We start from the raw sequence: 23,390 nt of genomic DNA on the forward strand, positions 1-23,390 counted from the left end.
GACAATAAAATGAGTGAATCAGTCATTTTAAATATTTCTGAAGTTACTGTCATTATGGTAGGGACTGCTTGTGGAGTATTGCACTCTCAAATGATATTTCTTTTATTGGGTTAAGACAGTATTTCTCACAAAGATCAACACAATATGTAAACAAAACAATCATGTTTTTAAGAACATATTTTGGATTATTTAATTCAACAAATTACAACCATTGTTTATTTTGACATCTATCTACGTGTCAATATACAAGTAAATAAAATGTATTATTATTATTATTATATACACTTTTATATACACACACACACTCTCCACATATTTATATATACCGGTACACACTATTGTGTGACATACAAAAGATGGATAGTTTACATGGCCTCTATTCAAATGTTAGGTTTTTGTTTTATAAAAATAAGGACCCAGACAAAACGTTTTAGTCTACAATGTTAATCTCGGTTTATTTTTTTTTGCTGAATTTTTTTTTTTTTTAATCGATTATTTCTTGTCATCGTTTCCTGTCCTGTCATCACAAAAACCTGGTATTTGAATAGGGTTTTGTAGGCTTTCAATATCCACTCTATGTAGTTGTGTGTGTGTTGCATAAACGGACACACACACACGCACACACACACACACACACACGCACACGCACACGCACACAGACACACACACACACACACACACACACACACACACACACAGCGTGGGCCCCCTTGTTGTTTTCAGGGGACATTCTAATGCAACCGTAGTGGTTTATGTATATTGTATGAGTTAATAAATCTCAGCACGAGAAATCTTAATTCAAGTAGCATTAGAGTTAATCCAGGAAAAGTATTATAAATGCGTTCTTACAGGGAGAAGTTTTGAAAGGACTCGTGCAGTGCAAGCTTACTGTACTCTCAAGCATAGTGAGTCTCAGCATAATGCCCTTTGTCAAGTCTCACATTGTTAACCTGCAAATCTGATAGAATGTAATATTGATTGCATTGAATGTTTACCAAATGTGAGGCAGTTGGCATCAAGGTTTTGGACTAGCATGGTGCTGTCCCCCTGTCTTGACTTGTCACACATGGAATCCATCCATTTGTGTAATTCATAAACTCAACCAATCAAATCAAAATCAGGATAATTTTCTGTCACCGGAGATTATGGCATTTCTGAGCGCTATCGGCAATACCAAATACGATAAAAGCACCACATCTTCAATGGTCAAACAGTCAACATATGGTGGAGCTTAAGTGTCTTTGTCATGTTCGACTGATAAAATAAATAAGAATCTAAGTATTCCAATTATAGTACTTGCTTAATTTTCCTACAAACCCCGATTCAAAAATTGTCAAAGCATTGCTTTGAGTGGCTAAAATTGTCATAATTCTAATGTTTCAGCCTTTTTGTATATGAAGAAGAAAATGAATGCCTAACTTTGAGAAACAAGGAGAAGACCATTTCCAAACCCGGTCTTTGGGTTTCAAACCAGTTTTAGGCACTGAGTATTGAAGCTGTCCCCTTCACGGCAGGACACAGCCTCCAACAGTGCCTGCTTCTTTTGGGTGCTGCGTGAAGATTCCAGTTCATACATAGTGGTCAGATTGAAGAGGACGCTCTCGTGGAGGTAGAGGGCTGGATCCTGTTGCACCAGGCCTTCCAGCTTGCCCAGGGATTCCTTGAGCCGGCCCAGGTAGAGCAAGCAAACTGCTGCGTTGTTGTTGGCCTGGTTAGGTATTAAGACAAACGAGCAAACGGCTTAAAATAATAGCGACGTGAATGCAATTAGCAGTGTGGCCAAGACTTACAACTGGGTTTTTTGGGTCCATCTTTAAAACGTCCATGAAGGATGCATGTGCTTCACCGTAGTTGTTCTGACTCAGGTAGACAAACGCTCTGGAAATCCACATAAACAAGTAGTGCTTTATGTCGAGTGGCAGTCATAATTTGCATGTATGTTAATATATATATATCAATCAATGTGTATCTTTGTATGGACACAGACATGTTGTACATTCATCATAATAATTACTAGTATAGAATACATTTGTATAATCTTCAAATAATATAGGTTTTAGTGCTTGGGACACATTAAAAATGTCATTTATATATGCACTAAACAGCTTCGGGCCCAGCACGGATCCCTGAGGAACACCATGAATAATGCCAAGATCTTTTGATCTATATTGTCCTGTTTTAACATACCGGCATTATATCCTTCCTGAAAGGTAACATTTGGTAACAACCAACCACTTGCTACGCCACAAATACCGTACTGTTCCAGTTTATTGATAAGGATTGAATGGTCTATTGTATCAAACACTTTATTAAAGTCAACAAAGATACCAACTGCATGTTTCTTCTGTTGAAACACATTTGTGAATTCTTCGATCGCGTCAATTATTGCCTTTGAGGTAGGTCTATTTGTTCAAAAACCATAGTCCCTCATTTATTAGTTTGTGCTTCTCTAAGAAAAGTCTAAGTCGAGAGATACTTTTCCAGAATCCAGCGATGGGTCTATAATTAGTAAAAAGAGGCTTGCCCTCATTTTTGTACAACAGTTTTAGTCTATCATCTTAAATTTCAATTTCAGCAAACCTTCGTGCTCAGTATAATAGCACACTTACTCTAGAATATGCAGGACTCCCATGTAGATAAATAGCTTCCCACTGCATGGGTGGGATTTCTGTACTCTTTTCCCCTAGTAGGTAAATAGCTGTCCACCGCTGAGGGACACTCGTATTCGCTGTGATGGCTTAAGTACCAAAATCAGATTTTTTCTGACACATTTAAATGTATTTGTGACCAAAAAAACCCAAACATAATTATAATCATTAAAGCGCCATAATCGGTGCTACATCACCCACCAGAGGTAAGCTCATTTTCGACATTATCAGCAATCTCAAGAGTGGCCACAGACTTGTATAAGGACTTTAAACATGCACCTTAGGCACCGGCAGACATTTGGCCATTGAACAGAACACTCACGACCGAGTTATTTTATAGAGACACTTTGCAAACATGCTCAATGAAAACATCCAAAAAACACACAGACCTGTTCATTAGCACACATGTTGTGAGGCTGGGCTCGCTGTCTGTCTTCTGGCATGTTTTTTCCACATCGCAGAAATACATCTCGGCTGTCTTAATGTCTCCAATCTGAACAAAGAAGCAAAAACACATTCTGCCGAGTCATTGCTTACAGGAATTGTTTGGCTTTAAAGTTTGCCGAACAAGAACCCGTGTATAGTTTTTATGTCTATGTCACATAAGGTATGGATGCGTGTTGATGTATCAACCTGCAAGAAGATGCGTCCTATGCCACTGAGCAGCTGTGCTCTCTGCTGAGGTTCATATTGGATGATGGCTTGATAGACCTCCACAGCCAGAACATAGTCCTGTGGCGAGAAATGGATACCGTTTGACGTATGAGAGTCGTCGAAAAAGAAAGGCAGAAGGTAGAAGAAAAATGAAAAAGCTTGGCAAAGAACTAAAAGGCACCGAAATTGCAGACAAATGGGGTAAAGGTGAGGGACGCGGCAGGAGGCAGAGACAGGTGGAGGGCAAGCTGAGCGGAGGCATGGGGAAGGCGAGCGAGAGAGGGCATTAATCAAACATATGGAGTAATAGCGGGGCGAGGTGACCCAACTCCCACCTCCACATTGCTCACACTGTGAGTCGACTACTGAGTAGAGCCAGGCAGGGTGGTCAAAAAGGCAGATGTGTGTGTGGGCTGACACACTACTCTGGGCTATAGTGTGCACATTTCTGCAAGTATTAATGGATGCGTGTGATTTGAATTTATAAGTATGTGTCAATAGCTACATTGGGAAAACGGAGATTGAATTTCATCTTCATTGCATTTGTCTATATTCACTCTTCACTAATGATTATAATATTTAAAACAAGCCGGCTCTTGTGATTTTCATGTTGACGTGTTGCTTCTCCCCCAGAGTAAAAGCATGAAAGTACGCACCTTCAATGAATGGCCTATTTTAAAACAGTTTTCATATATAGGGCGCACCGTATTATAAGGCTCATAGAAGCCACAATGGTGGCTGCAGTTGTGTTATGCATCCACAAGATGGAGCTATGCCCATGGGAATAAAATACAATACAGTTTTATTTATAGAGAGCTTTCACAACCGCTGCAGCTGTAACAAAGCGCTTTACAGAACATTTAAAATACTACGTCCAAGAAATTAGAACATTGATCCACATATAAGGCGCATCGGATTATAAGGCACACTGTCGGCTTTTGACAAAATTGAATGCTTTTACTGTGGAAAATAAGTTCCAAGAAATTGGACAGTACAATTACACTTACACTCTTTTTGTCATAATTTCATAGTGTGCGTGCAAATATTGTTTGCCCACTGCTTTCAGAATGCAGAATGCCGAATGCTGCTCCCCCCGTCTTTGAAATCATCCTTACTTTTTTAAACCCAGATGATTTTAGATTCACCACGCTGTGTTCACAAATCCTCAGTGACTTCTTCGAAATGGTTCAGTTCTGTTTATACCTCTAATAACAGCATTTTTTTTTTTAGCTACTTCAGTACAAAAAGTCCTACCCATAAAACTGGCGCACAACAATGAACAAACATTACTGTGGATGAGAGGGAGGCATTTATGCTGACATGTAGCTGATTTTTACACTATTTGTGAGGCATTCTTCCCATGTGTTTCCGGTTGACATATGAAAGTATAGTACTGATTGACCAATGAGTTTACTGCAATGAGTTCCACACTTTTGAGACCCCTAGCTGTGGTTTGTACACCAACAGAGCGTTGAAGTGACACAATACTAATCAAGCCAATCATTTTCACAATGTTTGAGAACGTCAACAAATAAATAGCCAACCATGAAAACCGGGGCCAGATTCAGGTTTGTCATCTTGACACTAGATGGCACCGTGGTTCTCTTTACGTTGAGAAACGCCTCACCACCTTTCCCTTTCTTCTGTTCCTCTCTGACCAAGAATCCAATTAGTGGTCAGTCTGGGGGGATTTTACTGTGAATCCTGCACCCGCTTGGCATCAGAGCGTGCTCTCACTCTCTCTCTGTCGCACACATAAACACATTAACACCACACACCAGCGACCCACCCTCCTCACACACAGGCAAACTAGACACTTGTATAAGGACATTAAACACACGTACCTTCATCACCAGCAGACAGTTGGCCATGGAATAGAGGACTCGACTGAGACGAGATTTCCAAAGCTTCAGAGATTCTAAAATCACAAAGAAAGGATACAGGGCAGATGTTTGATGGTTTGATGTTGTTCCTGTTTTCATCACACCTTTTTGGGTCCCTGCTCCGAGATCCGTTATTTCCACATATCCTACTTTCCTTTTAATTCCGATGCTTTACTCCTCCACATCGGGGGTTTGTTTTAAGAGGAGGCGATAGGGAAGACACTGCGGCACTTTTTTTCCTTCTTTCCCTCAGACAGTACCCCCTGTGGAAGTGCTTTTGTAAAGGCCTATTATTATTCATCGCGGCGCACCTGTGTGTGTGTGTGTGTGTGTGTGTGTGTGTGTTAGGGAGGGGAGCTAATCACTCAGTAGGGGTCTGATGTGCGAAGGCATGCCCCTGTGTTATTGACTTGACTGTCGGCTGTATGTGTGGGCAGGGTGAGGAGAGACAGAGGGCAGAGCTATTACACAAACTGCCAGCAATGGCGCACCAGCAGCAGACATTCACACACACCGTCCTGACAGTTTTTCCCCAATTATAAGCAAGTGTCTTGGTACGTTTAGCTCACATTTAGCAACTGCCATCTAGTTTTTCTAAGGGTTTATATTAAACTTACTTCTTGAGTGCAAAGGGGGGAGAAGCAGACTGAGAAGAGCCCGCAAAGAGATTTATTGCTAGGTTGAGTAATTTTGAAGGACAACAGTTTTGCGTAAGGGTAATATTAGCGGCGGTGATTATAGTCTATACTGCCCGCTTAATAACACACCACATGTGCAGATGCTCGTAGCTTGAAGAAGACTGATATGTATTGATCTGTTCTGCTGGCTGGGCTGGAGAAACCGTCTTTGATATTCAGCATGAGTACGGAAGCAGTGAGGTGCTGAACACTTTTAAGAGCACACATTGACGTGTTTGTGAGGTGGTGGACAATGTGTGTGTGTGTGTGTGTGTGTGTGTGTGTGTGTGTGTGTGTCGAGCCGCGGTATGGTGTAGTACCGCACCAGGCGTGCTTCAGTGCTCGTTTGTTCATGTGTGTATTTCCCAGTGGGGTCTGTGACCTCACTTTCCTCCAGTGTGTGAGGCAGTCTGGGCCCAGGGCCAGGTCCGCAGCCTACAGTCTGCTTGAGTGAGCATGTGTGTGCTTACCTTGCCTATTCTCCATTGTTAGGGTGATCATGTCGCCATCCTCAGCAAAGCCTTTCTCCAAGTTATCCACGATCTGTTTCAATTCAAGCACAGCACTGTCGGACTTCTGTGTACAGTATAGCGAAACGGCATATTCAATAACTCTAAAATCTGACCATATTTCCTTGTTTACAAAGGTTGATTTAAGTATTTGTCTGGCATTTTTTTTTTTGGTGGTAGTGAATTCTGTCATGTCAGTGCTACATATTATAAAGATCTTTATGTTCATCTGGAGGCTGTGTTGGTTTGTTCAAGTACTAACTGTGAGGCAGACAGTTTTGAGATTGTGCAGGCGGTCCAGAGCCTCCTGAGGCTTAGCCAGGTGCTGGGGAAGCTCGGCATGCAGTAACCGCATGGAGAATGGCACCATGGAGCCTGTTAGGGAGGGAAGGATAGCAAAAAAAAAAGAGAGGGGGGCAGGGGTGGGAGGAGAAAATACAGAAGAGAGGAAAGATGTGAGGATGGGGAAGATCAGAAATGGGGTGGGATGAGGACATTGAGGAGAGAGGGAAGAGGAAACAAAGGTACATGATGAAAATGCAAACCTCTACGCACGCACAGTCGCACACGCACACATACAAAACCCTGGAGGCCAGAACCTACAGATGGCATTGAGCTATGTATGCCTGCTTATTAAACCCTCTCATCGTTCTCTCTGAACATTGCACAGTACAATCACTCATTTCTACGCTTCATCCTTCTATGTCTCTGTCTCTTCCACACACATTATTGAAAAATAACCCATGTTCAGGAAAGGCCCTTAGCTTTGATTGGGGGTTCTTTGATACCGTCATCAAATCTCATGCATCTTTGGGCACCACTTCCACCCATCACGGTATACTCCACTTCAAAAGTATTGGAGCTGAAGCAAATTATTTTTTTTGACGTAAACATTTTTTTGGGCTTTGGACTATAAACAATCCGGTTGGAAATCATAAACCGGAAATGAGCTTTAATTTTATTGATTTTACGGCTACATACGATACACAAACTTTAGCACTACCTATACTGGAACATATTTCAACCTGTTTGAGCAATGGACCCTTTTTTTTGTTTTCATATCTGTAATGATCTGTTATGAGGGGCGTAAAGAGTTAGCGCTCAGTGATTTTCATAACAAAATATAGACAATTCATAACATTTGCGGGCGGCCCGGTAGTCCAGTGGTTAGCACGTCGGCTTCACAGTGCAGAGGTACCGGGTTCGATTCCAGCTCCGGCCTCCCTGTGTGGAGTTTGCATGTTCTCCCCGGGCCTGCGTGGGTTTTCTCCAAGTGCTCCGGTTTCCTCCCACATTCCAAAAACATGCGTGGCAGGCTGATTGAACACTCTAAATTGTCCCTAGGTGTGAGTGTGAGTGCGAATGGTTGTTTGTTTCTGTGTGGCCTGCGATTGGCTGGCAACCGATTCAGGGTGTCCCCCGCCTACTGCCCGGAGACGGCTGGGATGGGCTCCAGCACCCCCCGCGACCCTAGTGAGGATCAAGCGGTACGGAAGATGAATGAATGAATGAATGAATGAATGAATGAATAACATTTGCCGGTTCGGCCTACAGCCCCCTTCGTATATCTGTAAATAACTACATTTTGTCAACAAAAGCCGTTTGTCACTTTTTTTTTTTTTTTGCATTATAGTTTGCAGTGTCACGAACACGCCAAAGATATTTGTTAATATTAGTTGCACAAAACCCTTTTTTTCTGGTGAAATAAGAGTGTCTATGCTTTCTTTTGGTCGGTTTGGAGCTGATATTGTGACGGAATACAATATACAGTACTGTAGTTCTTCCAAGATCAATCAAAACACTGTAAAATGGCCGGCAATACTGGAAGTCGTTTTCAAAACAGCTGGGCAGTGAGCACAATGTAATATTCTATTAAAAAAATAAATGCAACACACTTTTTACAGTTGATGGAATTCAATAACAATGAACGTTAATTGTGCATATTTGTCTTAAAGGGATTATTATTGCAGGCCTTAGACCTGGTACATAAATGCGGATTTGTAAATTGCAAAATATTATTTCCACTGTGACGGCCCCCGTATATAAAGAGAGAACAATCAGACATTGAACATTTTTGGTCGTGTTGTGTGTCATGTGCACCGATAATCTCAAGCACAGAACACCACATATAAGTACTCTGATCCACCATCGGTCTATCCAGTCCTCCGAGGCAGAGATCTCATGTGATCAAACGTGCTCTCACAAACACGATAACACACAGGTAGTGGGTATGCGCCGATGGTTGCCGAGTGCTTCCGTAGGGGGACCCGAAGCGGGAATGTTGCAAGAAGGCAATTACGGAGAGGGGGGTGGGGGGGGACTGCTTTGGGAATATACTTTTTGCTGGCTGGGTAACTCACATACAGTATACGTAAAAATAATCAGGGACATACAGAATTTCATTTAATTTGGTGCTTCGTGTTGGTGGGTCAGAACCCTTCTTTGATTGACTATATTCTCTTCATGTCACAGTAGACAAAGTTAAATCGCTCCAGAATAGTTGGCTTTGCCGACACACACAAAGATTTTTGGTGTTAAATATTGAAGCAGGGCGGCCCGGTAGTCCAGTGGTTAGCACGTCGGCTTCACAGTGCAGAGGTACCGGGTTCGATTCCAGCTCCGGCCTCCCTGTGTGGAGTTTGCATGTTCTCCCCAGGCCTGCGTGGGTTTTCTCCGGGTGCTCCGGTTTCCTCCCACATTCCAAAAACATGCGTGGCAGGCTAATTGAACACTCCAAATTGTCCCTAGGTGTGAGTGTGAGTGGTTGTTCGTTTCTGTGTGCCCTGCGATTGGCTGGCAACCGATTCAAGGTGTCCCCCGCCTACTTTCCGGAGACAGCTGGGATAGGTCCAGCACCCCCCGCGACCCTAGTGAGGATCAAGTGCCTCGGAAAATGAATGAATGAATGAATGAATGAATGAATGAATATTGAAGCTGTTTAATATTTAAGAGTGTCGACCCAGACTAGTTTTGGACACTAAATCCACTCCTAAGAAATCTCAGACATTGGGTAATCACATAGGACAAACATACAAGACATAAAATAGTTGCGCATTTCATATGGTCGGTAAGGAAGGGGCAACATTGGGACAAAACCAGCCCGATTGTCTTTGTGCGTACCCACGATCAAATATTGATAATATTTGCAATTTCATCTGTGAATAATTGACAAAAACATTTTTGGTGATCTAATTAGATCCAAATTGTTTAGAGGGCAAGTAGGGCATGGGATTTTAATCATGACAATACATGCTCAGTAGAAACATGAGACAGACGGATTGCTGAACAAATGCTTCCATCTATTTTCCAAACTGCTTATCCTCATTACGGTCGCCAAAAATCAAGACTTGTGTCAGTTCGTTTGCAAGCACAAAGCATAAGGCATTTCATATCGAGCAAAGGAAAGTCAAATAGATGGATCCGTGTGTGTGTGTGTGTGTGTGTGTGTGTGTGTGTGTCAGTTACTTTTTTTTTTCTTGTGGTTGCTCGAGGGCGAAAGCAGATACTAAGTAATCGGAATACATTAGAGAGCAATTCACGCGTGTAAAACGAGGACCAACAAAAGCAAAGAGTTGCTGCAGACAAAAGTGGAGTTGTTCGACCTTCTCAAGGACACCAAGGATTAAAAAAACAAAAAAACAATCCTGGGAGAAACTTCCCTTGTGCAAAGTTCACAATGTTTGGCCCAATCTACATTAATGCAAACATTTTCCTTGAGCAAGGCCTTTTCTGCAGGTTTTCAACACAATTTCTTTGCCCTGTCCATTCGGTGGAAATTTCGACAACAAAACATCTTGCTGTGGACTCTCAGAGGTCAAAACAGAATCCGTACCAGGATGCTGGACAACTGCTGGAAAGTGAATATTCTTTACTGACAACAAGTGCAAAAACAACTTAATCACTCAAACGTTGTCTTTCGTGAGGAAGGAGTAACGTGTGTTGCAAATTAGCCACAAGCACTTTTAAAACAAGTGTAAATTGTCACACGAGTAATATGGAGTTAAACACAGTTAATAGTAATATGTTAAAACATTCTACCCTCTCATGTTCTTCAAAATCCTTCTTGAGCAAGGTTCTTTTAGATAAAACATTGCAAAAAACGTGCAAAGAAGTAGGGTCCGACATACAGTATTTTGTCAACTTGAGTGTTTAAAGCTCGACTCCTAAGTCGTTGCCCTTTGCTCAATGCATAAATCAGGCATGAATGGTCCGTGAGTTCCTACTGGTGAAATTCGCGATTGGGAGTCAGACATGACTTGCTGGGAACGACCTGCAATTGATCTTAGTTACATAAGTCCATATCAGGACATTTTGAGACCACTTTAAGATCAATTGTGATTTGTCTTTCTGCCATCAGAAGTCAGTTATATGTCCATTTTTCATGTTCCGATTTTCAACAGTTTTAAAGGGATGACAGTAACTGCTCTGTACAGCACCTGTATCGTATTGTAAGTGTAGGAGATTTGTAGTGTGAAGGTAGACATATTAGGGCTGAAACAAAGACTGATTTGATTCAGAAAAGTGGTTTTGATTTAAAAGACGTGAGCGCAGTGTATTGGACCAAATTGAATCGTTCCACTTGAAAAGATGTTGATGTAATGTATCGAATCGTTTTTTATTGGAGGGATAAATCTTTGAAGGAAAAGCCACATTCACTGTACTGACAAGTCATTGCATCAGGCCCTCTGGAAACGAGCCGAACCAAGACACGGATCAAATCATTCTTTCTTAAGAAGATGCACATGCCGACGACGTACATACATTTTAATTTTTGTTATCATCGTGGAGAGTTGTTTGTTTACAAACATCTGCATGTAGCACAGTACTATAATTTGTTGTATGCGTTCCATCATTCTAAAGTTCCACTTTTCACACTAATATATCATGCCAGACTCGATGGAGCTGACATAGGCTTCGCCATTCAGCCTTCCCGGCCAGCTAGGAGAACGCAACCCTGATTGCTGTTTGAAACTGGATTGCGCTGAACTGAACTGTGAGCTATTTTGTGTTGTGGAATAAGACTGGGAATTGTAGTGACTTTTCCAAGCATTATTTCTGGAAATACTTACACTTCCAACAGATGTGTCCAATGTTGGAAGTGTATTTTGAATTGGTTTGTGTATGTGTGTGTGTGTGTGTGTGTGTGTGTGTATACCTCTTCTCCCGGGATATAAAGTAGGGTAGTACTCATAAAAGAGGTCTGGTTGATCTAGATCACCAAAAGGCTCAAATTCCAGCTCAGCATTTTGGAAAAGATTCAGTTTTGTGAGAAGAGCCAAACGCGCAAACCAAAGCTGGAAAAGATAAACACAAATATACACGTCTTTGGGAGACAGGCATGAAAAATAAATACCAGCTTGTACAATGCTGGTCAGTGTTTGTTCAAGTATTGTATGTGCGTCATCTGTTTTCAAAAAAAAAAAAAAATAGTAGAAATAGTTCCATCACATTTCTGACATGACTTCTGCTTTAAATAAAGTGGGGAAACAGCAAAATAATATGAATTTGAGAAGAGGGAAAATAGCAAAATACTGCTGGTATTATTTTGGGGACAATGAGTGCAAATGTATTATTTAAGAATTTCACGAATTTAATTGATAGAGAGCACTTTTCAGTTCCGACAGAAACACAAGCAGTTGTTTGCAACCTACCTGCAGTGAGTTAGCGCTATGAGAAGTCGGCTGTCCAGCTTTTCCGTATCCCTGGCCATGAGCTGTCAAAAGACGACCTGTCAGATCAACTGCTGCACGCCAGTTCTTGCTGCTCTGTAGGGGAGGGGAGATAATAAGCCTCGGAGTGTTTGCAATCGCATCTCAAGTCACATCACACACTAAATCTGAGAGACATGAACATTCTGTGTCCGGCACCATTTAATTATTTTACTCAACTAGATAGTTACAGTAAACAGAAATATGGATGGATGGATAGATAGCAGTTCAATCTAGCCAGTGAGATCTGCGAGAATGGCCAGGCGTGCAATCCGGGCCTCCACTGTGCCATGTCACTCTGTTCGACTAACTGAATTTCGCTAACAGCTGATGGTAAAATTTTCATCTTTTACTGTTGTTTTGAAACATTACAAAAGTGGACATGACGCAATGACATCCAACAAGTTGTAGGTCGCGGTGAATGATGGCTGTCAGTTTCCCCAGCCTGAAATGTTGTTCATTACAGTGAAAGATTCACAAAAAAAAGTTTTTGAAAATGCTATGTTTCCAAATTTGTGGAAACGTTTTTTTGGAAGTCTGTTTTCTGTTCCCCAGTCCATAAAGATCTGACTGGATGAATTTAGTGACTAGCTTGACTAGTCTGTGCATACTGCATGTACCATTATTGTGATGATGATATTTTTTCACTATATTTTGTGGCCATACTCCCTTGATTTGTCCTTTTCAACCCATGAGTCTTCTTTTTTTTATTTCTGCCATTTCGTTTTGTATAGATCAAAGGCCCTTTGCTACTCTCCATGTTGGTCTTTTTCCTCTCCCTTATGGCCCGTTCTTATTTGCTATCTTTTATTTTACTGCTGCATTACTGTAGGGTTTTCTTTTATTTGCTCTCTTTTTCTGCCGAGTCATTAGGGTGAGAAATGAAGGTAAAAACAAGAAGGCAGCCGGGATGGTCAACGCAACTGCAGCCCTTTTAAAATATAAAATACACAGCAAACATGTCGGCAGGAGTCCCACTGTCAGGTTGCAAAGCATGAATGAGTTTGTGCATGAATATCTTGGTGCTTGTGTGAAATGGACAGAGGGTAAATAGGGATGAGAACATCTAGCATGTACAGTACTTGGCACACGAGAACAGCACGCCAAGCAACACCGCAGAAATCAACACTGCATGTAGGGTTAAAAAAATTAAAAGAAGAAAAAAATGATGCTATTTGCCAAAATAGTTGAGTGATGGAAACAAGAAGCAGTAGGTGGTAAAGTGAAGAGAAGGGGTGAGCCAGGAGAGCTGCAAGGGAAGAATCAAGTGAAACTAGGATGAGCTAATAAGTTCAGTGCAGAGACTTTACAAGACTTTCCAATGCGCTCTAGAGCAAAGCAATTTTAAATTAAGTGTCAACATAATGGTAATGTATGTATATATGTGTGTATATATATTTCTACATATATATAGCTATATATTGTGCTGTGAAAAAAAGTATTTGCCCCTTTCCTGATTTCTGTGTTCTATTTATTATTCATCGCACAAGGTTTCAGTCCATCAAACCAATGTTATTATCGCACAGAGACTACAAGGAAAATGCAGTTTCTAATGATGATTTTATTTACCAAGGGGGTTAAAAAATTTAAACCGATCTGGCTCATGTGAAAAAGTAAGTGTTATTTCAGAAAGTAACTGACTAACGACACTTTAAGGAAAGCCGAATTCAATTTCATAAACAACACCCTAGCACTACATTGGTTGAATGAAGAAATCACTTAAACAGAATCTGTGAGACACATAGTCTAGAATATCTCAAGAAACAAAGCCATCATGCCACGATCCAAATAAATTCAAGAAGAAATTGGGAAAAAAGTTATTGAAATCTATCAGTCTGGAAAAGGTTACAAATCCATTTCCAAGACTATGGGGTTTCAGCAAACCACTATCAAAGACATTATCCACAAATAGATAAAACTGGAAACAGTGGCAAACATTCCCAGGAGTGGTCGACCAGCTCAAATTACTCCAAGAGTGTGACAGGGACTCATCCAGGAGGTTTCAAAAGACATTCATAGAACTCTAGACCTTGCTGGCCTCGGGTCAGGTCATTGTTCACAATTAGAAAGACACTCTTCAATCATGCAGCAGGGCAACGATCCGAAACACACCAGCAAGTCCACCTCTGAATGCCATTAAAAAAAAAAAAAAAGTTTTGAAGTGGCCAAGTCAAATTCTGGATTTGAATCTAACTGACATGTTGTGGTGTTAGCTTAACAGACAGTTCATGCTCGAAAACCCTCCAATATGGCGGAATAGAAGCAATTCTGCAAAGAAGAGTGGGCCAAAATGACTCCAGAGCGTTGTGAATGACTCATCACCACCTCACAAATGCTGGATTTTCCATATTTTTGCGGTACACCCCATTAGGATGTACAGGTCACAATTACTTTTTCCACATAGGGAAAGGTGGATTTACATGTAGATTTTTTTTTTGCCTTAATAAATGAAATTGCCATTTAGAAACTGCATATTGTATTTCCTTGGGTTGTCTCTGTGTGATATTAATAAACCTCTGTGTCTGTGATAAAAATGCAAAGAACACAGATATCCGGAAGGGGGAAATACACTCTCTCGCGCGCTCGCCCTCTCTCACTTTCTAAAAACAAAACAAAAAAAACCCCTGCATTACAACACTTTATGAACAAACGAACGCCCACGTGTCTTCCCACCAGACCGAAAGCCTCCAGGCAACCCAAAGTTAAAAAGACTTTCGCCACTCAGCTTTGTTTAATACAGAGCTCCCATGCAACTTCAATAAGAAAATACAGCATAACACAAAGAGGGGAAAAACATTAGTATAAGACACACTTGAAGTGAAGTAATTGCAACCAAGGCCATCTTCGCTTTGAAGCCTGTGTAGTTGGTGCAGACACTTGAACCGTGGGTACAGACCACTGTCATCAAGCTGGGGGGCGGTTCCTTATTTTACCGATATGAACTTCACAGATCAGCCATCATTCCTCCCACTGGCAATGGCTAGAATTTTCCAACTATACCACAGAGAGATGTAGAATCACAAAACCTGTGTACTGTAATGCATTATGAAAAGTAGCTTATGGCTTTTAAGAGAACTCTGCATAATATTCCCAAAGATGGTTCAGCGCAGAGTCCAAGTTCTAAGTGACACTCCTCTGGGTAATAGAAACCGCTGATTGACTAGTGGGCTGTTAGATAGGTTTAATAGTGTGGTTGTCAACAATAACAGCTTGGCCTATTTTTTTGCCTTTGAGACAGTTAGCGAGCGCTGCTAAAGATGGCATTAAAGCCACTCGTCCTCATCCACCCACTCCCAAATAGAGTGCACATATTGTTTTCCGACGCTGCAAAAAAAGTGTTTGACTTGATTGGACCTGATTTATAAAATATTCACCTTCCAAATGAGATAATGTGTGGGATGTAAGAGTACATGTATTCTATTCAGATTTTTCTGTATATATTTAGCCATACAGAGTCCCCACACAGTAAGGGATGGTTAATATATTACAACAGGTAACAAACATACACAACAACCATCATACTCCTAATAGGCATCACTCAAAATACATTAACACACAAATGACAGCACAAACGTCTGCCATTTATTTTATCACTGGAGTATGTCTACAATTTTGTAAGCAGTCAAATCTGGTGATTGACTGGAAAGGTAAAAAAAAATCTCAAAAGCAGGTCAGCATTTAAACATTCGGCTGGACCATAAATTCTTACAACCACCCATCAACACATCAGTGCAGTAGAAACAGTGCAAATCCGAATGGAATTGCACTTGGGTGCACAGGGGTGGCTCCTTTCGCCAATCCAAAACAGTATACGCTTCAATCGGAATATCTCGGCAGCATCCGGCCTGTACATGTTCTATCAGTGCGCAGTGAGATTTTCTTTTACACATTTGAAAATGGCGGTTTCACACCAGAATTAGTTTGTGATGGGAGAGCTTGCATTAAAATACATGAAACATGTTTTATTATGCTATTGCTTTAAAGCAAGTGTAAAAACAACCCCACAACTGCTCGGCTAAATAGATGACTCAAGTCCATCTTAATAAATTGTCCTTCAGTAATTTTACCTCGGAAAACACCTCATCTGTGATATTAGTAATCTAATAGAGAGGAGGGACAATATCTGAACAAAATCTGAAATAAAAGCAAACAAAAAAAATTAAGGTCTGTTTAACTTAAATAAGATATGTACTGTGCAACAATTTGAAACAAACTGCATTTCCACAAATAAAGTTCTCGAAGAATTGTACAAAGTTTAGTGCAACCAAAATGCCACCAGAAACCTGACATATTGCTACATTTCGCAATATTTGCAGAGCTCCCGCAAACACACACAAGTGCACAGTTTGGTACATTGCTTGTCGTTTCTTGACATCTCTGCTGCAGTCCAATGCTACTTTCTGACTCACTGTAGCGCACCATTACTTTGTCCTCGGCTTTCAGGACCCACCTACAGCCGTCGCGGATAGTGACTGGCACACATGCACACACCGTTACAGTATGTACCTCTTGTATCGAGTATTGTTTGTGTGCGGGCGTTTGTGTTTGTGTTGTGTGCATGTGATAGCCCAATCGAGAAGGCCTGTAAAATATGCACAGCAGTCCTATGCATAATACATGCCTACAGCAGGAGAAAAGAACTTGTGAGCAGAGTAGATTTCCACCTCTCCATCTCTCCCCTTTGCCCCATTCATTCCTCCGCTGTGCTTACTGCTTTCTCTATTACTTGTTCATTGTTGTTGATCACGTTTTGAATAACAACTGTCTGTCTGGCTCATTTGCAGGTCACAAAGTATGACAGTAAAAGGGATTGGTAGCTTAAGCGATAGGGACAAACATCTAAGGAAAGGTATGTTTTTGGCAGAAGAATGAGGGACATATGTTATGCGAAGAGGAACGCTGTTTCGTTTTCTTCATTAGATGGAAGGAACGGTCTCACTGAAATCAAGACTAACTGCAGTACCACACCACAAGGTGTTGCTGGTGGAACATGCATTTATTTTTACAGTATAGGAGGGAAGGGTAACTTTTTCCAAAAAATCAAATCATTCAAAATGTTAATATTTTTGAGGCACTGTTTGTCCTGCAGATCACTTAAATCTAAAAAATAAAAAATGATGATGCCTTCTCATGTTCTGGTCTCGGCCTTCCTCGTGTGACACCAAGTTTGTCCGCCATGTGCTGAGGAGGGCAAATGGTGGAGGGCACACTGTCGTGTGAGTGAGATAACAGAGGCAAAATAATCCCCAAGTCTGTTTGTGGACAAGAATGATGAACACTTGCCTGAACTAGAGATAAAAAAACATTCTTTCTGATATTGCCAGTGATTGGTGGTTGGGGGGGGAGGGGGTTGTGTGAAAGAAGACGAGCAAGATGGCTATCACATCTTCAAACTGACCACTTCACACCATCCTCTACAAGAACCTTGTAGAGTCTTCCTGAAAAGATCGACATTGATTAACTTCCACAGTGAATGTATGCAGATGTAGTTGCCAGTGTCCCGTCCTCTGCTATATAGTGTGTGAAAGAAGCTGCACCAGAGAAGAGAAACTCACATGGCCCCACAGGATCATCAGGAATCCATGTTCAGAGGGCAGGCGACAGCTGCAGTGCATAGAAGCTGCAGTGGAGCAAACGTTTCTTTCACGTTCTTAACTTCAGTCTACGCTCAACAATGCCACTCATCCACGGCACACTGCCATCACGCAGCAGAGGAGCACTCTCAGTGATTGAGTACTGTCACAAAAATTGACAACTCCAAAAAAAAAGATTTCCTCCCATCAAGCCATTAGATTCCATAACACCACCGTAGGCAAAGGGGGACGAGATGGGAGATAGCTGACATGTTAGTGAACCACACGTCATCCACCCAGCTTCTCTTTGCCTGCCTCACCTTTCTAGCTACTGATATGCACCTTCTTTGTTGCACAGAACACCCACCCATCAAACCCATCCATTTCGAACGCCATTTATTCTGTTGACTAGGGTTGGAACAAAAAAAAAACAAACAAAAAAAAAAAAAACATCTGAACCGAAAAATCTCACCTCATCTTTTTGATTTAAAAGATGTGAGTGATTTGAATCGAACAGAATTGAATTGTTTCACTTGGAAATATATTGAGATATTTATTGAATCATCTTTTTTGGAGATGTATATCACACTCCTGATAAGTTCATTAAAATGTATGTAAAAGGGCAACAGAGAAGTCACCCCCTCAATCTGAGACATACCAAATCTAATCGGATCGCAATATTCTGAGTCAAACTGAATCGTTCACTTCAAAATCTTTTTAAAAACCATCCTTGAATCGTTTCACACAATAGATATCAAAAAACATATTGTCTTGTCTTTTGTGGAAAGCTGCACATCGCTACTATTCAGGATCGCGGGTGCTTGAGCCAGATGATTTTGGGTGAAAGGCCATAAATGTAATTAAATAAATGTCTCGGTAATACAGAAACATAATGCAAAAAAAGTCAAACTGCCTTCTCTTGGAGATCAAAGTGAAGTTGGGAGTGGCATTGGGAGTGATGGCGAACACCGCTTTACTAAGACTGTGAGGCAGCGCGGGGCAAGTTACACCACAATTTGTGAATGGATTCTGGTTGCTTGGGCTAACGTGTCAGCTTGCACTGTTGTTCGAGCTTTCGTAAAAGCCAGCATTATTTCTGTTGAGCCACACAACAATGAGACTGACTCTGACAATGATGTGAGGGAACCTGGCGTGTTTGATGGAGAACTTGCCCAGTTGCTCATTTCGGATAGGATGAGGACTTTGATTGATCTGTGAATGAGGACTGATCAAAAATAAGTATTATTACACCAAACTGTGTTGTGTTACCTGTGCCTTTTTAAAAACATACAGTATGTTAGTGTGCTTGAATGACGCCGTATTTTTTAAGATTGCTTATGTTTACCATGCCAGCGCCCAATAATACAGTGTGCCTTGCCTTGTGTTTATGACAGAAATAGCAGCCGTAACTGAGCCTGCACCTTTTAATACAGTGCGCAGTATGGTCGCGAAAATACGGTAGTTTTTCTGTTAGCTATTAATTGAATAAGACAGGTCACTTGCTGGTCTTAGCACAGAATGGATGGTAACTATTTTGGATCGTATTCACTGGAGGATTTATTCTTTCATTTGAAATCACATTTACAAAAAAATATGTGAGCTCTCAAACTCATCCGAACTGCTGCTTACCATATGAGCTAGCTAATACACCTAGAGCAGTATTTGAATCCATCTTATCTATCTTATCCGTCCATCCCGGCAGCATGGTGCAAAACTCTGCCTCAGTTCTTGTGCTTTGGATTTGAATTATGGGTGCTTCCTCCGGCATTCCCAAACCATGCATTTTAAAAACAATACCAATATGTAAAAACACCGATCTTTCTTCTGTAATTTTTTTAAAAACATATCTGGTATTGGAGTACCGGTAATCTAAAAGTAATTAAAAGTTTTCATAACTGCATTTTTTTAAACACGTAACAAGTACGTGGATCGGAATACAATTTTTAAAGTCACCCTTGAAATCCTGGTCGCCAGTTAGTTGCAGAACACATCTCGAGATGACCAATAATTCACACTCACATTCACATTATCAGTGAGTGGGAAATGAAACCATGCTGCCTGTACAAAAAGTCAGACGAGTGTACTACTACACCATCGATGATCACAGCACACAAAGCTAAAATATAATCCACAATCAATATTTTCACTAGCTTTTCCTGTTTGTTGCTCTAAGTACTTCCCCAAAATTTCTACAATGAACTACAGCGTTCCTTAAAAGGAGAAGGAGGTTCATTTGGCGGAAGCAAATATCAGCGAGTGAATTTCCCATAGCTTATATCATGTCATTCTTTTTTTAAAAAACAAAGTACTGTATTTGGCGAACACTGCATCAACAAACTTACAAACTTACAATGAGCTGTTTCAGACCCAGGAAAGATTGTTCCACAGAGTTGGCAGTGAGAACTTGTCGCTTCATGGCCGCCTGCTCTCCCAAGAATCGAACCATTAAATCTTTTACAGCATCGCCCTGTGACAAAATAAAACATTGTGACATCTCATGCAAAAAACAAGAAAACAAAACTTTTACAGCTTATTGCATATCATTTTTGGTTTGTCATCCGAATTAAATTAAATGTGGCAAGGGAGTTTTGTTACAAATTATTATACTTTGGCTAGGTGATATTTTAAAATAACAAATAGAATATTTAAGTTATACAATTTCAGAATAAGTACTGCCATTCTATCAACAAATTATTCCATTCAAGCAACAACAGAGAGCCCTGGTAAGGATCTCTGCACATAGGCCACTGAATTATATGTACAGGGCTTCAAAAACAAACCTATATTTTCGAAGAAAAAAAATCAATGTACCGTATTCAGGTTTTGGCAACTAATTTCACAATCAATTTGTCATGTTGCGCGAATGTTCTGTCGATCAGCGGCTGTGTCACACTTGTATTATGGCAGTTGTGTTACGTCAGGTGTATCTGAGCGCGCATGAGTTGAGACGTAGTTGCACACTGTTAATACAGAAGCCCAGCAATGAAGTCACTATAGATTAGAATTAGAACACAGACAGGGAGTGAACAGTACACTTTCCACAGAAGTCTGTCTGGAACTGCGCTAACGCGGAGTGCAACCATCCATGAACAGCAAATTAATAGATCAATTAATACGTGTCGAGGGTGAAAATACTCGCATATGCAAGCGCGACACTGTAGGCTATCCAATAGGATTGCATGACAAATTATCAACTTCCATTCAAAAACTGTTCTCCCCCCCAGAGTGTGAACAAAAACTTCTGCAAATCAGAGGCATAAAGGGTCTTTCTTCAAGTTGTTTATTTGTCACTCCCAACAGGAGTTTACTGTAAAACTGAGCGTAAGAGGTAAAATAAAGAATCAACTACCTAAATGCTGTTATACAGTCAAACTCAGGTAAGCTAATTATAATTAGCACCGATGTTAAGGAAAAATAATCTCATTCTTTAAATATGTGTAAATAAGGCATATTCACAGATATTGCAGAGCATGTATTTCAATGTCCATGGCCGATTGTAAAGGTTTTTGATTTCAACATTTCGTTAAAAAAATTTTTTGAGTGAAATTATTTAAGCGCTCTTCACAAACTATGCTGTTGATGCACTTCTCCGCCATATCAATTTGAAATAATTTCCTGTTTTTTTTAAGTAATTTGTACAAAAACTGTAATTGACTATTTAAAGAACCAGTCGTTGTAGCCCTGTATATGATAATTGCGTTTTACAATGAACTTGTTGGTAGGGCTGCATATCACTTGTAGCAGGAAGCTAAATGGCACTACTAGTGTAATACAATGAAGAAGAGGCAATGAAGAGATTTTTTTGTTTTGTTTTTGCTTTCTTGGAAATTGTTTGTCTTACCTGAAGGTTGTCAAACTTGAGACCTGGCATGGTGAGTCTGTTACTCTCTGAATATGCCGAGCTATACTGCTGTGAGGCCGTGGAGAGCAATGACTTCCTTGTCTCCTCAGATGGCAGCCAGGCATCATGGCGTCTATCCACCTCGCTTAGACTAAGCGCCGTTGCAAATGCGTCATCACTTCCTGAGAACACAGCCTGGAGTTGGTTGAAAGACTGCAGCTGAGTCGCTGGAGTAGAGGCGGGGGATTGAATTGGTGATGGTAACATTTGGGATGGATGAGGCTGAGGCTTGGCTGTGGACTCGGGAGGGACAGAACTACATCCTGAATGAGAAACGGGGGCACCTGGGGAGGTGCAGGACGATGAGGTAGAAGAGAGATGGTGGGGATTTGAGGCCATTGGTGTTGCATTTGGGCTTGGCGGGATCTCTGCATTTGGGTTGGACACTGAGATGAAGGAGGAGGGGGCCATGAAGGAATCAAAAAAGTCAGAGGCTGGATTGGCCTGTCCGTTGTCAGTGAAGAATTTGCTGAGGCTAGGGCTGGGCTGGCATACAAGTGGAATGGTCGACTTGCTGGGGGTTACCGCTTCATCACTTCCCCCGGTAGTCCCAATACTAAAACTGGGGGACTTGATGAGAGTGGGCTGGAAGCCGTCAGGTATCAGTGAATTTGGCTGCTTGCTCTGGCTGAATATAGTGCACACTGGCACAGGTTCATCTTTGAGAGGTGTCCCTTTATCCAACACTGGTTCCTCACTTTTAAGACTAGATGGAATCTTTGCGTCGGCGGGAGATGAATGGGCATGCTCTCTTACATTTGTCTCACCCATAGCCTCCTCTTTTTTCTCTGAATATTCTATCTGCTGCACATCTGAAACTTCAGTCTCAGTCATATGTATGCACTCAGTTTGTTCCTCAGTGTCACATGATGTGAATCTTTCATTCACCTCATCAACGCTACTATCGAGGAATGAATCAATTGGAGCAACATCCTCCTCCTCACTGTTATTCGGCGAATCAGAGATAATGACACTTTCCATCATTTGGTCATTGAGCTTGTCCATCAGGCTTTCTGATGGTGAAGCACTGCTGTCTCCTTGGGGTGTCGCAAAACCTCCCCCAAGGTCGATGCTTTCTTCTTGTGGCAGGATATCATTTCTGGTAGGAGTCCGAGTACTGAGCGTTGACACTGGAGGGTCTGGGCTTGGAGTCTCCTGGGTGACATCCTCAACCGTGATGTCCAAAGTGACTGGCCGCTGGGCGGGAGCCTCCTCACTCTCCATTTACTGCTTATCAAATCTTAAACCATAGTAAAATAAATAAGTAAGTACTGTAATTAAAATAAATGGGCCAAGAAAACTTTCTGAACGCGAATAATAACAACAATTAAAACACACTACAGAACGTACATTCAAATTCCACAGGGTTAGTATTGACAGCAATTTACATAGTCATCTTTCTCATAAAAGCAACACTGTAACTGAGATCTAGTACACGTTACTCTACACTGTAGAGTACTTCTCATGCAAGAAACGTTAGTGTAACCAAGGAATCGCGCATTCATTGATGTAATTTAGCGATTTTGCTAATGTTTACTCTACCGGTAGGAGAAGCATCTGTTCCAAGCACTCCAATAAATGCCTCAGGAATAGTCGCAAGCGGTTATAAAGGTATATAATAGTCCCAAGTGATCTATGCAGAATTCTAATAACAGAAGCCAAACGAATACAAGACAGGTATAATTTCTTACCTCTGAGAGACTCAAACACACAACATTAATGCGCACGCGCGGTTTCCAATGCTACCCGGAAGTTTTTCTACGGCAAGTCAAAGTTGCCAAATGTAATTTCCAAAACGTACTTAGTATTCTGGGATGGGTTTACGTACTTCTCCAAA

The 23,390-nt window shown here is 41.2% G+C and overlaps 1 protein-coding gene across 2 annotated transcripts; it reads right to left on the reverse strand.

Annotated features, from left to right (window-relative positions):
• Nucleotides 1–86: 86 nt before the first annotated feature.
• trappc12 (trafficking protein particle complex subunit 12) lies at nucleotides 87–23,329 on the reverse strand. Of its 2 annotated transcripts, none has more exons than XM_052086679.1 (12): nucleotides 23,245–23,329; nucleotides 21,494–22,793; nucleotides 20,003–20,119; nucleotides 12,023–12,136; nucleotides 11,527–11,665; nucleotides 6,634–6,746; nucleotides 6,333–6,405; nucleotides 5,147–5,220; nucleotides 3,282–3,380; nucleotides 3,038–3,141; nucleotides 1,791–1,878; nucleotides 87–1,708 (listed from the first exon to the last, which is right to left on the reverse strand). In XM_052086679.1, exons 2-12 carry the CDS (start codon nucleotides 22,775–22,777, stop codon nucleotides 1,466–1,468), a joined length of 2,448 nt encoding a protein of 815 aa, XP_051942639.1. In that variant the 5' UTR covers nucleotides 22,778–22,793; nucleotides 23,245–23,329; the 3' UTR covers nucleotides 87–1,465. The 2 variants fall into 2 exon arrangements, with proteins under 2 accessions (XP_051942639.1, XP_051942640.1); XM_052086680.1 differs by lacking the exon at nucleotides 23,245–23,329 and adding an exon at nucleotides 23,096–23,222.
• Nucleotides 23,330–23,390: the final 61 nt, after the last annotated feature.

This window comes from Hippocampus zosterae, chromosome 14 (genome assembly GCF_025434085.1).
Source record: "Hippocampus zosterae strain Florida chromosome 14, ASM2543408v3, whole genome shotgun sequence".
NCBI lineage: Eukaryota > Metazoa > Chordata > Actinopteri > Syngnathiformes > Syngnathidae > Hippocampus > Hippocampus zosterae.

Coding starts and splice junctions, on each gene's coding strand:
- trappc12 (XM_052086679.1), bottom strand. CDS start 22,777: ATGGAGAGTGAGGAGGCTCCCGCCCAGCGGCCAGTCACTTTGGACATC. Junction 1,879..3,037: donor ACATGTGTGCTAATGAACAG/GTCTGTGTGTTT, acceptor GTGGATTTCCAG/AGCGTTTGTCTACCTGAGTC. Junction 1,709..1,790: donor TGGACCCAAAAAACCCAGTT/GTAAGTCTTGGC, acceptor ATACCTAACCAG/GCCAACAACAACGCAGCAGT.